The 18,745-nt window shown below is 42.5% G+C and overlaps 1 protein-coding gene across 4 annotated transcripts in view; it reads right to left on the bottom strand.

The window, feature by feature from the left end:
* The window catches only part of LOC124035609 (tubby protein-like), a 93,638-nt gene that overhangs the window by 19,269 nt on the left and 55,624 nt on the right, over positions 1-18,745 (bottom strand). For all 4 annotated transcript variants that reach the window (XM_046349144.1, XM_046349142.1, XM_046349140.1 and 1 more), the window contains exons 2-3: positions 13,367-13,418; positions 3,218-3,380 (exon numbers count right to left, since the gene is read on the bottom strand). In XM_046349144.1, coding sequence (XP_046205100.1) covers positions 3,218-3,380; positions 13,367-13,418 — 215 coding nt within the window. The remainder of the gene's footprint in view (positions 1-3,217; positions 3,381-13,366; positions 13,419-18,745) is intronic.

The following is an 18,745-nucleotide window of genomic DNA, read 5'->3' on the forward strand; positions in this document are numbered from 1 at the left end:
CACACAAACAATTATACGTTTTAATGTCTTTATTGAACACACCGTGAAAACATTCACAGTGCAGGGTGGGAAAAGTATGTGAAACTTTGGATTTAATAACTGGTTGACCCTCCTTTTTGCAGCTATAACCTCAACCAAACATTTTCTGTAGTTGTGGATCAGACCTGCACAGCAGTCAGGAGTAATTTTGGATCATTCCTCTTTACAAAACTGTTCCAATTCTGTAATATTCTTGGGATGTCTGGTGTGAACCGCTCAACGTCATGCCACAGCATCTCAATCGGGTTGAGGTCAGGACTCTGACTGGGCCACTCCAGAAGGAGTATTTTCTTCTGTTGAAGCCATTCTGTTGTTGATTTACTTCTGTGCTTTTGGTCGTTGTCCTGTTGCATCATCCAACTTCTGTTGAGCTTCAGTTGGCGGACAGATAGCCTTACATTCTCCTGCAAAATGTCTTGATAAACTCATTTTTCCGTAAATGATAGCAAGCTGTCCAGGGCCTGACGCAGCAAAGCACAAACCATGATGCTCCCGCCACCATACTTTACAGTTGAGATATGAAGTTTTGATGTTGGTGTGCTGTGCCTTTTTTTTCTCCACAAATAGTGTTGTGTTCGTTCCAAACAACTCAACTGTAGTTTCATCTGTCCACAGAATATGTTGCCAGTAGCGCTGTGGAACATCCAGTTGCTCTTTTGCGAACCTCAGACGTGCAGTAATGTTTTTTTTTGGACAGCAGTGGCTTGTGGTGGTTCATTTCTTTACTATCAAATGAGGAGAGACAAACTTATCACACAAGTCAGAGTTGTACTTAAACCATATGATTTTTCAATGAATCCAGATAGGGTACGTAAATAAAAGCTGGAATATGAAACAGCATTTCCACTTAATACTGAACTGAACCTTTCCTGGATATTATCTGAAGGATATACTGTAGATGTGGAAATGCATACAGTTTAAGGTTAATCAGATGGAAATACGAAAGGTACAGAGAACACGTAATCCCTCTTAGTGAGTGTTGAATTGATTCTTAAAATAGAGCCAAGAAAATGTGAGTTCTAAAGAGAGAAAAACAGTTGGTGAAGAATAAGGACAGGAGAGAGAGGGATTCTATTTTTATCAAGACCAAACAGTGCTTATGCTTCCTTCACTAACAGTGTAGAGCCATCAGTGTGTTGTTAAGCATAAGGTATGAATCAAGGGACTCTCTCCATGTTTGCTGCTGTACTGAATGAGCTCAAAGGCATCTTTTTTGACATCTTTGGAAGGATGTGGCTGAGATTGCAACGGGAAACATTCGGAGAAGTTCAAAGCTTCCGTGTCTTCTGTGTATAGCAGGGGCTGTTTGACTAGTGTCGGAGGGGAATATTTTCATCAGGATGTACACTCACTGAAGGAAGATGAATCATATACTTTGTATTGACGTCAGTCCGCTCCTATGCACTGAGCTGTTTCTGGAGCTTTCATATTCAGTCATCTCAAAATGTTTTGGCACGCATTATGAAGGTGATGAAAAAAGACTATAAAATAAATACTGAGCTTCAATAATCATTTATATTATTTTATAATAATACAATTGCTCAGAGAAAAATATTTTGTTTAACAAATGATTAAAGAAAATCTCAAAAAGGTAGGTGTCGGAATCATTGGCACCACCTGTTTTCAATACTTTGTGAGGATAATGGCACTTAGCTTTCTTCTTTAATGTTTTATGAGACTGGACCCAGCACATTGGGAGGGATCTTAGACCATTCCTCCATACAGAATGTTTTCAAATCATTGACATCCTTCGTCTGCGCTTATGGACTGCCCTCTTCAATATAAACCACAGGTTTTCAATGGGGTTCAAGTCACAGCCCCATAAAATCAAAGATCCACTACCATATTTTACAATAAGTATGAGGTTATTTTTTGCATACCACTAGTGTGTGTGGCTGAAGAGCTCTGTCTTCATCTCATCTGACCATAGCACCTGGTTCCAACCCAAGTGTCAATGCCTTTAGCAAACTCCAGGCATTTGCATTTGTTGGTTGCTCTCAATAAAGCCATTTTTTATGGCAACCTTTCCAAATGGCCTATTGGCATGGAGGTGGCATCTAATTGTAGATTTGGAGACCCCAATATGCAACCAAGTTCTGTAATTGTCCAACTGTGACCCTTGGACTTTTCTGCCTACCGAACCATCTTCCTCACTGTGCGTGGGGACAAGCTACACATTTCCTCTACCAGGCAAGTTTACCACAGGTTCAATGGTTTTAAAGTTCTTCATTGATGCCCTAATAGTGATTAGTGGTATATTAGCTTTTTCAGTCATTTCTTTTGACTCCATTGCCTGAGTTATGTTGTGTTGGGCATTGTGTTCCTCTCCAGCAGCCAGCCATCCAGGGCGTGCTGTTTAGATGCATGGTCTGGAGCCCAGACTCAGTCACTGAGTTGGGGATTAAGACTACAGCTAAAGTCCGTCTGTGGAGATCAGTGGCCCAATCTCCACAGCACTAACACCACCTCTGCTCTATCTGGAAGGACTACTGCAGAGCTCTGACCACTAGAGTTTTATAGTTGAAAGGCATGTACTGGTAAATCCTGCAGTCTCTCTCACACAAAGACACAAAGTTATTTAATGAATAAAGTATAACATGTTTCTTTTGCCAACCTTGACATGGTATTGATAGATATCTATCAAGTATTTACATATGCAGAGCAGAAAGTAACACTAAAAAGTCACTACAGTAGAAAAGTTTTCCTTTGGCCCAGGAGCTAAGAATCAATAGACGAACTTGATCAAACAGTGAGCAGCGCATCAGGACAAGAACATGGATACAGTATTTCAATCAGCCATCTTTCACAAGCACTCTATGTGAGTAACCTGGATCAATACCACCCGGTCATGGCTGTGAAAAGCCCTTGAAAGGGCCCCATGCCGGAGCGTTACTGGACATCGCTGTAATTGCCCGGCACCACTGGAGCAGCTTCCTCAGAGATGAGAGGAAGAGGGTTCCTATGGTAAACAGATGTTGATAGGGTCCTGGGCTGTTACCAAAATGGCACTATTCCCTATATAGAGCACACATTTTTGGAAAAGCATATATAGTAGTAGTAGTAGTATACAAAACATAGCCAAAAGTAGTGCACTATATATAGGGAATAGGGTGCCATTCGAGACACAGCACTGGTAATAGGGTCCTGGTGGTGAAAGGATCCTGGCTGGCTCTCTTACCGTGGTAGATGGTGCTCCTATTGCTGCTGAGGTAAGACTCTACCAGGGGAGCCTGCTCCTCACACTGCTTGGTCCTGCGGGCACGAGACCGCCCGTCCACGTTGGACTGCACCATCAGAGGCTCCTGTCTCTTCTTCTTCTGCTTCTGCTCTAGGAGAGCTCGCTGAAACACACACACACACACACACACCTCAATGGTGTTCAATTCCTCTGGTATTATTGACACATGCACACACTCACTCAAATATCTTCTAATAATGTATCATATATAATACATTAACATGGATAGACATTTTCCAACACTAATGGTTTACCTTCTCACACACACACTCTTTTACAACTAACCTTGTGGGGACACCAAATTCTGTCCCATTCAAAATACATTTTTCCCTAACCCTAACATTAACCCCAAAACCTAAACCAACTCCTAACCCTAACATTAACCCCAAAACCTAAACCTACTCCTAACCCTAACATTAACCCCAAAACCTAAACCTACTCCTAACCCTAACATTAACCCCAAAACCTAAACCTACTCCTAACCCTAACATTAACCCCAAAACCTAAACCTACTCCTAACCCTAACATTAACCCCAAAACCTAAACCTACTCCTAACCCTAATATTAACCCCAAAACCTACTCCTAACCCTAACCCCAAAACCTAAACCTACTCCTAACCCTAACACTAAATCCCCTAGAAATTGAATTTGACCTTGTGGGGAGTAACACATTTGTACCCAGATGGTGAAATTGTTGTTTGTTTACTATTCTTGTGGGGACTTCTGGTCCTGAAACACACACACACACACACACACACACACACACACACACACACACACACACACACACACACACACACACACACACACACACACACACACACACACACACACACACACACACACACACACACACACACACACACACACACACACACACACACACACACACTGCTTCCTCACTGTAACAAGACACAAGACTGTGTCCTTGAGAGAAGAAATGTGTCTGTGAGCTCTGGCCCTCCAATCACCTGAGCTACAGTAGATTAAAGATTGATTACCGGACAAACATGTGCATCTGCCCAGCTTGCAATCATGCCACAGTCCAGCATAAATTACATTTCTGCTTGTCATCATACGATGAGCTACAGAACACCCTATCAAGGACAAGATCATTTGACCTCTGCCTGACTGTGTCTGCTACATTTTCTTCACCTGTAGGTGGGTGACTGCCTTCATTTTTATTTTATTTTTTACCATTTCTTGAAGAGGAACCAGACGTTGACAGACGATCGTTTAAATGCTTTGCAAGAAGAAATGATTTCCCTAATAATCTTGTTTACCTGATGGGATTTTGATAAACGCACATCACCACCAATCAAAATAAACGTTCTACCACAGTGACCATGTTATTTTTGGGAAGCGTATTTGATTCGGAGTTCTGACATAATAAAGTTTGTATGTGAAAATTCTAAGATGCATCATTTCCGAACTCATTTTACTCTGGCATTCACATAGAGGGAAGCTTGCGCTGCTGGTGCTGAAACATGCGCAGATCCAATACACCACTGCAGTTGACGTAGCCTACGTCGGCTGACATAGCTACGCAAGCCAATCACAGAATGTAACAACAAAACTGAAGTGAATCGTACAATCTGGCCAGGTGGATGTCAGTGGTGGAAAAAGTGGCCGATTGTCATACTTGAGTAAAAGTAAAGATAACTTAACAGACAATTACTCAAGTAAAAGTGAAAGTCACCCAGTAAAATACTACTTGAGTGAGTAAAAGTCTAAAAATATTTGGTTTTAAATATACTTAAGTATCAAACATAAATGTAATTGCTAAAATAGACTTAAGTACCAAAAGTAAAAGTATAAATCATTTAAAATTCCTTATATTAAGCAAACCAGATGGCATGATTTTCTTGTATTTTGAATTTACACTCCAACATTTACACTCCAAAACTCAGACGTAACTTACAAACGAAATATTTGTGTTTAGTGAGTCCGCCAGATCAGAGACAGTAGGGATGACCAGGGATGTTCTCTTGAAGTGCATCAATTGGACCATTTTCCTGTCCTGGTAAGCATTCAAAATGTAACGAGTACTTTTGGGTGTCAGGGAAAATATATGAAGTAAAAAGTACATTATTTTCTTTAGGAATGTAGTGGAGTAAAAGTTGTCAAAAATATAAACAGTAAAGTACAAATACAAAAAAAAAAACTTAAGTAGTACTTTAAAGTATTTTTACTTAAGTACTTTACACCACTGGTGGATATCAAGATTTTAATTTGGTAACGTCGCACAGTGTGATATGTAATATTCGTAAAAGACTGACTCCTATGTCCAGTGTGGGAAGGCCTTTAATCATACGACTGACCAAAGATAAGCCTGAACCATCAGCTGCAGAAGTGACCAGTATATGAACTCTCTAACATCATTCACACACTGGCACATACAAACCAAAAATTAATATAACCTCTTCTTTTCTCACACAAATCCTTTATCCTTATCCGGTAGCTCAGTAGAATCTGTGTCTTTGCACAAATTCATTATCCTACTTTCACACTAAATAATTACTTTCCTTTTCCCACATGAGCCAATTTAATTTATGTCATAATCCTAATTTTGAGCAGTCACAAACTTTTTAACATCCTGTAAAAGCCAGCTCTCTTGAGGTCACAGAGTGTTAGAGCTCCACACCCTCAGAGTTCAAAAACAGAGAAAGCAAGAGTTGCTTCTAACCTCTGCATAGCACAGTCTCAGAAGCACCTCAGAAGCACCAAAATAGAATGTCTTCTGCTTCTGTAATTAATGTTTCAGGACCACTGCCCCAATCTGTTTCTCCTCAGCTCTATCCCTTCTCTGGCAATGTGGAAATCTACATTAAGTATTACTACAGCTTGGGTATCCCTTCCATCCTGCTGCAGTCAGCAGTCATCTGAGATTATGTAAGTTTACAAACAAAGGGAGATCCCAAGGTTGGAAGCTCATCAAATATTGAGAGAATCCCTGATGAAGCAGGAACACCACTAGACTGTACTCTGCTGTACTGTTGTCTGCTGTACCAGTACAGAGTGCCCTTAATCTAAACCCATGTCTGTGTCCCAGTTCCCCACCCCTTTGCCTAAGTGGGCACTTGCACACTTTCTGTAATGAATCGAAAAGTATTTGATTGGTGTATCGTTGGCTAGAGGGAGTTTCCAAGATAGGAAGTGTGCAAGTGCACACTTTGGGAAAAGGGTGGAGAATTGGGATTGTGTCATTTAGCCCACCACTTCAGCCATGACCAGAACACAACGTCTCAGCACACTCTAGCAGTGAATGTGGAGGAGGAGGAAGCCTGAACTAAGTTAACCAGGAGGAACCATGGAGGAGCTCTATGGCTGTCCAAAACACCACCAGTCACTGTACAGTGAAATAACCAACTAATAAGTTCTCCTCTTCATACTCTGCCTCCTCTCTCTCCACTAACAAGATGTTGCCAATGCCTGACAGTGCATGTACAGCCAGGAGGTTATCAAGAAATTCACAATTTGAAAAGCATGTAAGGTGAATAACCAACATGTGCCACCTTTTGGACCTAAAACCAAATCGTTACAGCATCAGGACTGGTTATGCAACTTGCTACAGTAACTCCTGACATTTCGATGAACAGACTTTACAGGATTGAAGCTGGATGGTGATGCTGCTTAAGGAATACTGTTGCTTGAGTACCTGTCTCGGTAATGCAGTATGAATATCCATACCCAATTTCATGTTCAAACAATAGTCAAACAATGGTTTGTTCAGCAGGGACACCACACTATGTGAAGAAAAACAGAGAAAGGGTCTATCTTTCGTTTGCACAGAATATCAATTTCTTTTGTATGTTCTTTTTCTTTTGTGGAAAAGCAGTACATTTAATATTATGTTCTTTAACAAACAATTCCTTTAAAACAGATCTGCTCTGAGAATAAAATGCAAAAGTGTTACGGTTACAGTAGATGGAAGGTTGGTTTGAGCTTTCCTTCAGTCTTCAGTGTTTGCCAAATTGATGCAATCACAGGCTCCTTAAGTACTATAGCAAGAACACACGATGGAGGTCATACTGTACATGTCATGCTGAACAACCTTACAATGCATTTCCACATAACTCATTGGGGGCGATGGAATAACAGAGCCCCATTCATTTTCAATGGAGGGAAGTGAACGAGGGGAACGTTGGGCAATACGAGCATGGGCGAGGGAGCATGAACAGGGCGGGACCAAAGTTGGGGCAAGCTGAACTCTATGATAATACTTGGCAATATCGCAACGTTATGGACATATCAAAGCTCACTATAGCTTCCAGCCCCTACTGGATTGGCTGTTGATAACTAGCAATACCTAGCCTGCTTGCTAGCACCCAAAAGAGGGAGAAGCTAGAGTGGATAAACAAATTATTGTGTTCTGTGGAAATCCCCTCTTAGCCTCAGATTCTTCTGTCTTCATATGCAAAGCAGCTGAGCAATAATGGTAATTCTGTCCTCAGCTATTGAGTGACCAAGCCATGAGAGTTTCATGATAGACTCACAGTAATGACAACCACATAACCAAAACCTCAAACTCAAGGCTCAAACCAATGCAACCAAAATCTATTTGACCAGTATGTCCCATTACTGTAACATGACAAATGGTTTTGCACGAGGAACCTAGTCAATTCTGCAGAAAATCTACAGAGATAGACAGACAAACAGAACAGTCTGCAGCACACCAGACCCCTGGTCCAGACTATAATACTGTCTCCTCTCCTCGGTCACTAAAATCACACTGTGTGAACCCAACTCCCTGAGTGAATACCAGCAGGCCACTGCAGCACTACAGTGATCAGGATGTTTCTTACGAAGCTACAAATACCTGGCCGGTCTTCAGTCAGCTCTTCATTTCACCCCAAAAAATATAACACTTTTCTTTTACGGTTTTAAAAGGTTATTTTATTTTTATGATGGTCTTCATCCATAACTGCACGGTTTTACAGTAGTTATGCCAGCCCTAAGCACAATACAAATCAAACTTTGTCACATGCGCCGAATACAACAAGTGTAGACTTTACAGTGAAATGCTTACTTACAAGCCCTTAATCAACAGTGCAATACAAGAACAGTTAAGAAAATATTTACCAAATAGACTAAAATAAAAAGTAATAATAAAAAGTAACACAATAATAATAACGAGGCTATATACTGGGGACACTGGTACCAAGTCAGTGTGCAGGGCTACAGGTTAGTTGAGGTCATTTGTACATGTCGGTGGGGTTGAAGTGACTATGCATAGATAATGAGCAGCGAGTAGCGGGGGACAATGTAAATTGTCCAGTGGCAATTTTACTAATTGTTCAGCAGTCTTATAGCTTGGGGGTAGAAGTTGTTGAGTAGCCTCTTGGTCCTAGACTTGGTGCTCCGGCACCGCTTGCCGTGTGGTAGCAGAGAAAATAGTCTATAGTCTGGGTGACTGGAGTCTCTGACAATTTTATGGGCATTGCTCTGACACCGCCTATTATATAGGTCCTGGATGGCAGGAAGCTTGGCCCCAGTGATGTACTGGGCCGTTCACACTACCCTTGGCCCCAGTGTTAAGGATCAGCGTGGCAGCCATGTTGTTGCCTACTCTTACCACCTGGGGGGCGGCCCGTCAGGAAGTCCAGGATCCAGTTGCAGAGGGAGGTGTTTAGTCCCAGAGTCCTTAGCTTACTGATGAGCTTTGTGGGGACTATGGTGTTGAACTCTGAGCTGTAGTCAATGAACAACATTCTCACATAGGTGTTCCTTTTGTCCAGGTGAGAAAGGGCAGTGTGGAGTGCAATAGAGATTGCGCCATCTGTGGATCTGTTGGGGCGGTATGCAAATTGGAGTGGGTCTAGGGTGTCCGGGAGGATGCTGTTGATGTGAGCCATGATCAGCCTTTCAAAGCACTTCATTGCTACCGACGTGAGTGCCACAGGGCAGTAATCATTTAGGTAGGTTACCTTCGCTTCCTTGGGCACAGGGACTATGGTGGTCTGCTTGTAACATGTAGGTATTACAGACTTGGTCAGGGAGAGGTTGAAAATGTCAGTGAAGACACTTGCCAGTTGGTCTGCGCATACTTTGAGTACACGTCCTGGTAATCCGTCTGGCCCAGCGGCTTTATGAATGTTGACCTGTTTAATGTTGTTACGGTGATTGACAGAGTCGAAAGCCTTGTCCAGGTCGATGAAGACGGCTGCACAGTACTGTCTTTTATCGATGGCGGTTATGATATCATTTAGGACCTTGAGCGTGACTGACGTGCACCTGTGACCAGCTCTGAAACCGGATTGCATAGCGGAGAAGGTACGGTGGGTTTCGAAATGGTCGGTGATCTGTTTGTTAACTTGGCTTTCGAAGACTTTAGAAAGGCAGGGCAGGATGGATATACGTCTATAACAGTTTGGGTCTAGAGTGTCTCCCCTTTTGAAGAGGGGGATGACCGCGGCCGCTTTACAATCTTTAGGAATCTCAGACGATATGAAAGAGAGGTTGTACAGACAAGTAATAAGGGTTGCAACAATGGCAGCAGATAATGTTAGGAAGAAAGGGTCCAGATTGTCTAGCCCAGCTGATTTGTAGGATCCAGATTTTGCAGCTCTATCAGAACATCAATGAAATCAAAGTTTATTTGTCACGTGTGCCGAATACAACAGGTGTAGACCTTACAGTGAAATGCTTACTTACAGGCTGCGAGGGGGTACAGAGCTGTTGACCGGGGTTGTGGTAGCCAGGTGGAAACCATGGCCAGCCGTGGAGAAATGCTTATTGATAATCTCAATTATCGTGGATTTATCGGTGGTGACAGTGTTTTCTAGCCTCAGTGCAGTGGGCAGCTGGGAGGAGGTGCTCTTGTTCTCCATGGACTTTAGTGTCCCAGAACTTTTTGGAGTTACTGCTGCAGGATGAAAATTTATGTTTGAACGCTAGCCTTGCTTTCCTAACTGACTGTGTATATTGGTTCCTGACTTCCCTGAAAAGTTGCATATCACAGGGACTATTCGATGCTAGTGCAGTACACCACAGGATGTTTTTGTGCTGGTCAAGGACAGTCAAGTCTGGAGTGAACCAAGGGCTATATAGGTTCTTAGTTCTACCTTTTTTGAAAGGGGCATGCTTATTTAAGATGAGGAAATCACTTTTAAAAGAACAACCAGGCACCCGCTACTGATGGGGTGAGGTCAATATCCTTCCAGGATACCCGGGCCAATCTACAGTAGATTGTAACTCCGCCCCCTTTAGCAGTTCTATCTTGACGGAAAATGTTGTAATTGGGGATGGAAATTCCAGAATTTTTGGTGGCCTTCCTAAGCCAGGATTCAGACACGGTTAGGACATTGGGGTTGGCGGAGTGTGCTAAAGTAGTGAATAAAGCAAACTTAGGGAGGAGGCTTCTGATGTTAACATGCATGAACCCAAGGCTTTTACAGTGACAAAAGTCAACAAATGAGAGGGCCTGGGGACAAACAGGGCCTGGGTTCACCTCTACATCCCCAGAGGAACAGAGGAGGAGTAGGATAAGGGTATTGCTAAAGGCTATAAGAACTGGTCGTCTAGTGCGTTGGGAACAGAGAATAAAAGGAGCAGATTTCTGGGCGTGATAGGATAGATTCGGGGTATAATGTACAGACAAGGGTATGGTAGGGTATGAGTACAGTAGAGGTAAACTTAGGCATTGAGTGACGATGAGAGAGGTTGCATCTCTGGAGGCGCCAGTTAATCTAGGTGCGGTCTCCGCATGTGTGGGGGGTGGGACAACGGAGCTATCTGAGGCATGTTGAGTGGGACTAGGGGCTCCGCAGTAAAATAAAATAATGAGAGCATCCCTAAACAACAGTAGACAAGGCATATTGACATTAGAGGGAGGCATAAAGCAATCACAGGTGTTGATTGGGAGAGCTAAGACAACAGGTAAGACAACAACGGGTAAACGGTGATAAATGGGCAGAGAGGGTCAGTTAGCTACACACAAGGCCTGAGTTGAGGCTGGGGCCGACAGATAAACAAAATGAAGTACCGTGTTAATGAACAGTCCAGCCGGCATCAGCTGTGTAGCCGAGTGATCAAATAATAGCAATAAGGCACCTCAGGGTTTTGTGGTATATGGCCAATGTACCATGGCTAATAGCTGTATACCACACCTCCTCTGGCATTAATGCTTAAGTATAACACTGATGACATCTCCTAAAAACAATTTGCCAGATTAGCTTTAGCTGGTTTTCATCCCTGCCTAATAATCAGAGATTGAATTATTTTCTACCATGAAAACCAGGTGTGTGAACTTTCTAGTTCACAGTAATTTATCAAATATAGCGCAACCCTTCTGTAGAGTTTTTTTATTATTTTTTATTTCACCTTTATTTAACCAGGTAGGCAAGTTGAGAACAAGTTCTCATTTACAATTGCGACCTGGCCAAGATAAAGCAAAGCAGTTCGACAGATACAACGACACAGAGTTACACATGGAGTAAAAAAACATACAGTCAATAATACAGTATAAACAAGTCTATATACAATGTGAGCAAATTAGGTGAGAAGGAAGGTAAAGGCAAAAAAGGCCATGGTGGCAAAGTAAATACAATATAGCAAGTAAAACACTGGAATGCTAGTTTTGCAATGGAAGAATGTGCAAAGTAGAAATAAAAATAATGGGGTGCAAAGGATATAAAATAAATAAATTAATTAAATACAGTTGGGAAAGAGGTAGTTGTTTGGGCTAAATTATAGGTGGGCTATGTACAGGTGCAGTAATCTGTAAGATGCTCTGACAGTTGGTGCTTAAAGCTAGTGAGGGAGATAAGTGTTTCCAGTTTCAGAGATTTTTGTAGTTCGTTCCAGTCATTGGCAGCAGAGAACTGGAAGGAGAGGCGGCCAAAGAAAGAATTGGTTTTGGGGGTGACTAGAGAGATATACCTGCTGGAGCGTGTGCTACAGGTGGGAGATGCTATGGTGACCAGCGAGCTGAGATAAGGGGGGACTTTACCTAGCAGGGTCTTGTAGATGACATGGAGCAAGTGGGTTTGGCGACGAGTATGAAGCGAGGGCCAGCCAACGAGAGCGTACAGGTCGCAATGGTGGGTAGTATATGGGGCTTTGGTGACAAAATGGATTGCACTGTGATAGACTGCATCCAATTTGTTGAGTAGGGTATTGGAGGCTATTTTGTAAATGACATCGCCAAAGTCGAGGATTGGTAGGATGGTCAGTATTACAAGGGTATGTTTGGCAGCATGAGTGAAGGATGCTTTGTTGCGAAATAGGAAGCCAATTCTAGATTTAACTGTGGATTGGAGATGTTTGATATGGGTCTGGAAGGAGAGTTTACAGTCTAACCAGACACCTAAGTATTTGTAGTTGTCCACGAATTCTAAGTCAGAGCCGTCCAGAGTAGTGATGTTGGACAGGCGGGTAGGTGCAGGTAGCGATCGGTTGAAGAGCATGCATTTAGTTTTACTTGTATTTAAGAGCAATTGGAGGCCACGGAAGGAGAGTTGTATGGCATTGAAGCTTGCCTGGAGGGTTGTTAACACAGTGTCCAAAGGGCCGGAAGTATACAGAATGGTGTCGTCTGCATAGAGGTGGATCAGGGACTCACCAGCAGCAAGAGCGTCCTCATTGATGTATACAGAGAAGAGAGTCGGTCCAAGAATTGAACCCTGTGGCACCCCCATAGAGACTGCCAGAGGTCCGGACAGCAGACCCTCCGATTTGACACACTGAACTCTATCAGAGAAGTAGTTGGTGAACCAGGCGAGGCAATCATTTGAGAAACCAAGGCTGTCGAGTCTGCCGATGAGGATGTGGTGGTTGACAGAGTCGAAAGCCTTGGCCAGATCAATGAATACGGCTGCACAGTAATGTTTCTTATCGATTGCGGTTAAGATATCGTTTAGGACCTTGAGCGTGGCGGAGGTGCACCCATGACCAGCTCTGAAACCAGATTGCATAGCAGAGAAGGTATGGTGAGATTCGAAATGGTCGGTAATCTGTTTGTTGAAGTATATTATTCCCCTAATTTCCTCACACTACAGTCTCCTCTACCAGCCAAGGAACAACAGAGGAGGTTCATATCAGTAAGTGACTGAGCTGCTCTGCGACAGTACAGGGACATGGGAGACCTACCTGTCTGTCTAGCTTCTGTTGGCGGAGGTTGCTGCCCTCATCGTCCAAGGTACTGCAGAGAGCAAGAGAGAGAAACAAAGAGCGAGAGAGAGATGGTTAAAACAAAAGCTCTTTCCATTTCTTTAACATTGTACAGAACAAACACACACACACACTCCAGGAAAAACATTAGTTTCCTCTCCTGTTTGATACACTGCGAGAACCACTTGGAAATTATGGGAAATAGTGATACATTAATATCTGTCATGGAGCTTTCCTGTGAAGCAGAAAACAGCAGGTGATGTCTTTAAAATGCAGTGTATGTCACTGGAGGAGACAGAAGTTATTGGGAGTGACATGTCATGTAGCCTCCGATATGTTCTCTAGGAAGCAACACATAACTCTTACGATTAAATTACAAAACGTGTAGAATGACATCATACAGAGATCAGTCAAACCAGCATGGATATGAAGTGCTAGGGAATTCATAGTCACAATTGGATGATGATCTAACATCTTTATCCTGTGTGATAGGACTATATAGGTAATGGTAACGCTCAGCCAGTCGCCATCTTTCCCATCCCTCCCACACCCAAACACACGCAACCTCTAAATCAGCAATGACACACTCCGATTGCCCAATCACTCTGTGTTGCTTGGCATTGCCCAGACCATTTAAACGAAAGGGTTCTTAATTAAAGATAATAAGAGGCTGAAGGTCAGGTGAAGGAGAAGAGTGCTTCCTTCAGCTGGGGGGGTAGATGGAGCAGAGCCAGGGGGGGTTCAATAATGTGTGTGTTTGTGGTTAGTGTGTGTGCTACATACACAGTACATCTCCCTTTCTGAAACACACACAGAAAAAACACTCACTAGCAACAGTCAGCAATCAAGTGTGCGAATGTGTTTCAGACAGGTAGATAATGACATAATCACAGCTGTGACAATGAGGGTCAACTACCGATAGAGAAGACATGTTAATTGATATGCATCAGTGGTAAGCTAGAATGTGCATTAGACACCTCTACTCTTCTCGCCCCACCTACCCCAGTTGATGTCAATAACAACGTAGTCTGAACAGTACCCATTGACTCCTCAACAGTGGTGCATTAATGCTCTCCCTATTGGGAACACAGTGCTGGTGAAGTGCCTAGTGAGTGTTTTATGTGTTTTACCTGCAGTACAGAGGGATGTCTTAGCAGATATTCTATTTTGATGTTCCCGCCACAGAATAGAGTTCGAATGTTGTGCCGTCTACCAGCATCACATGAATAATCAATGAGGGTTGATTGTTTTATAATAATTAGATCAAACCTTACATTACATTTTATATAATATAACAGGGACATCTTTTTCCCTGATACACTCTTGTCTAATAAACTCAATATCGTACAGGTTTTCAATGGCATTTCTCTGAAATCATGCCAATTCCACAAAGTCCTTGATGCTGTTTTTACCTCGGTTTAAATATCAAACATTTTCATAGAAATTGGTCATGTATGATTGTTGTGCGAGCAATTGCACTATATACAAGAAGCCAGTGTATGTAAAGTATGCTTATACATGTGTTTCTAAGTATGCACAATACAGTACGTGGCCGAAATTTAAAACGTTTGTGTACTTTAAAGTGTTTGGCACTTTTTTACAGTAGGTACAGTTGAAGTCAAAAGTTTACATACACTTAGTTTGGAGTCAATAAAATTAGTTTTTCAACCACTCCACAAATTTCTTGTTAACAAACTATAGTTTTGGCAAGTAGGTTTAGGACATCTACCTTGTGCATGACACAAGTGTTACGTTCTGACCATCGTTCGTGTGTGTTTTCCTTGTTTTAGTGTTGGTCAGGACGTGAGCTGGGTGGGCATTCTATGTTGTGTGTCTGGTTTGTCGATTTCTATGTTTGGCCTGATATGGTTCTCAATCAGAGGCAGGTGTTAGTCATTGTCTCTGATTGGGAACCATATTTAGGTAGCCTGTTTTGTGTTGGGCTTTGGTGGGGGATTGTTCCTGTCTTTGTGGCACCAGATAGGACTGTTTCGTTTTTTTCACGTTTCTTGTTTTGTAGATTGTTGTATTTTCATCTTTATTAAAGATGTACAAAACTAACCACTCTGCATTTTGGTACACCTCTCTTTCACCAGAAGAAAACTGTTACAACAAGTCATTTTTCCAACAATTGTTTACAGACAGGGTCAGAAGTTTACATACACTAAGTTGACTGTGCCTTTAAACAGCTTGTAAAATTTCAGACAATTATGTAATGGCTTTAGAAGCTTCTGATAGGCTAATTGACATAATTTCAGTCAATTGGAGGTGTACCTGTGGATGTATTTCAAGGCCTACCTCCAAACTCAGTGCCTCGTCGCTTGACATCATGGGAAAATCAAAAGAAATCAGCCAAGACCTCAGACAAATAATTGCAGACCTCCACAAGTCTGGTTCATCCTTGGGAGCAATTTACAAATGCCTGAAGGTACCATGTTCATCTGTACAAACAATAGTACGCAAGTATAAACACCTTGGGACCACGCAGCTGTCATAACGCTCAGGAAGGAGAAGCGTTCTGTCTCCTAGAGATGAACGTACTTTGGTGCGAAAAGTGCAAATCAATCCCAGAACAACAGCAAAGGACCTTGTGAAGATGCTGGAGGAAACCGGTACAAAGGTATCTATATCCACAGTAAAACGAGTCCTATATCGACATAACCTGAAAGGCCACTCAGCAGGGAAGAAGTCACTGCTCCAAACCTCCAAATAAAAGCCTGGCAACTGCACATGGGGACAAAGATCTGACTTTTTGGAAAAATGTCCTCTGGTCTGATGAAACAAAAATAGAACTGTTTGGCCATAATGACCATTGTTATGTTTGGAGGAAAAGGGGGGGGGGGCTGCAAGCTGAAGAACACCATCACAACCGTGAAGCACAGGGGTGGTAGCATCATGTTGTGAGGGTGCTTTGCTGCAGGAGGGACTGGTGCACTTCACAAAATAGATGGCATCATGAGGCAGGAAAATGACATTGATATATTGAAGCAACATCAAGATATCAGTCAAGAAGTTAAAGCTTGGTCACAAATGGGTCTTCCAAATGGACAATGACCTGAAGCATACTTCCAAAGTTGTGACAAAATGGCTTAAGGACAACAAGTCAAGGTATTGGAGTGGCCAACACAAAGCCCTGACCTCAATCCCATAGAACATTTGTGGGCAGAACTGAAAAAGCATGTGCGAGCAAGGAGGCCAACAAACCCGACTCAGTTGCATCATCTGTCAGGAGGAATGGGCCAAAATTCACCCAACTTATTGTGGGAAGCTTGTGGAAGGCTACCTGAAACGTTTGATCCAAGTTAAACTATTTAAAGGCAATGCTACTAAATACTAATTGAGTGTTGTCAGGATTTGGCCAGGGTTGTTCCGGTTTTTGGTCACTAGATGCCCCCATTGTGCCTTTTGACCTTTTGTTTTCCCTTGATCTCCATTATTACTTGCACCTGTGCCTAGTTTCCCCTGATTGTATTTAAACCCTTTGTTTTCCTCAGTTCTTTGCTCTGTGTTTGTATGTTAGCACCCAGCCCTAGTACTCTGTGAACTCTTGTTGATCCCGGTGGACTCTCTTGTGGAATTCTGTTTTTTTTGTTCTTGTTTGTTTGTTTTTGAGTATCTTTTGAGGCTTTTTGTGCTGTGCCTTCCACCTTGTGGATTTACCTTTTTTGTCTTGGAGGATTACCTTTGTTCTTGTGGAATTCCTTTTGAGGTTGTGGAGTTACATGTTTTCCTGAAGAACTTCACTTTTTACTTCATTAAATACACCATCTCAAGTACTGCTGTGTCTGCCTCATCTTCTGGGTTCTGCCGACTATTCGTAGCTCAGTTGGTTAAGTGACTGTTTCTCACTCCGGAGACCCGGGTTCGTAACCGGGTCCTGACAAGTGTATGTAAACTGTGATGAAATAAATAATTCGCTCAACTATTATTCTGACATTTCACGTTCTTAAAATAAAGTGGTGATCCTAACTGACCTCAACAGGGAATCTTTACTAGGATTAAATGTCAGGAATTGTGAAAAACTGAGTTTAAATGTATTTGGCTAAGGTGTATGTAAACTTCCGACTTCAACTTATATATATATATATAAATAATTGTTCGCTGTGTACAGTAGGAACAGTATAGGTAGCCTGACGTCCCTCCCTGGCAGTGCTGTGTGTGTTTGGCTGTGACCTGCCGGAGCCAGGGTGAATCCAGTATACTGAGCTGGCTTAGAGCTGGCTCACATGGGATTCATGAGAGGCCACAGAGGTGCAGCTGAGTCCTGGGTCGCCTCCCCTCGTCTCGCCCGGCTTCGCCACCAGGCCCCATACATACGTTTGTCATGGAAAGCACCAGGCAGGCTCCATCTGATGGGAGGAACTGCTTATTGCTCTGAGAAACCATCCATGACAGGCTGGCCAGGCCTCCAAGTCGAGAGGAACACCCACTCTGTGCCTGTTCCCCCCTCAGCTCCCCTCCCATATCAACCTCCCACAGGTAAGCAATGTGACTCTGTGGCAGTGCCTCAGCATGTCAGTGTAGTGTGTTGTTTAAGGGCTCTTGTCCCTGAGGTCAGTTATTAAATAGGACACTGCGTCACCTAATACGTCATCCTGTCTATTACCTTTAACACCTAGGACTACAACATCAATACCACCTTTATTATCTACTGCTATATCACTCATCATCGTAATCACATCTTCGTATAGCAAACATAAAGTAAATATTTTTTGAAGAGTTCTCTTCAAAGTAATTTGTCATTAAACACTTAACGATGAACATGCTTAACAAGAAACTATACAGCAAAAAGAGCATGCTTAAGGATACAAAAGCAAATTAAATGACATGTTAAATTATTATTTTCTATGAGGAAATTTGATTTAACCTGTTAGGTTAAACACATACGCTTGAGTGTCCTGGATTTGTATGTGACAGGTTCTAGGGTTTCCAAACCCACTTAGAGGATGTATTCATCTGAGAGGAAGAGCAACCATAAGGATTGGTTCAATATGACCCTACCAGGAACAGTAGTTCAAAATATCTGTTATCATTTCAGTTAATCTAGGGAACTAATAAATTGCTTTCATTAATGTTGGTGTGTGTATCTGTGTGTGCTCTCTTAGAAGCAGCAACATGAGTATGTGTACGTACGTACACACAGATCTATCACTATCTTTATTGCTTCATCATAGGAGGCCAGTTCTCCTGACGCAATCTCTCAATGAGATTCATGGCAAGACAGCTCCGTAACTTATAGCAACAGGGAGCCAATAGGAGCAGAGGAAGCCGTGCAACCATGGCAATGGGGCTTCTCTTGGAGGCAACAGCAGCAGCAGTAGCAACAGCAGCAGTAGTAATGTCTTTGAGAACAGGCAT

This window comes from Oncorhynchus gorbuscha, linkage group LG05 (assembly GCF_021184085.1).
Source record: "Oncorhynchus gorbuscha isolate QuinsamMale2020 ecotype Even-year linkage group LG05, OgorEven_v1.0, whole genome shotgun sequence".
Taxonomy (NCBI): Eukaryota; Metazoa; Chordata; class Actinopteri; order Salmoniformes; family Salmonidae; genus Oncorhynchus; species Oncorhynchus gorbuscha.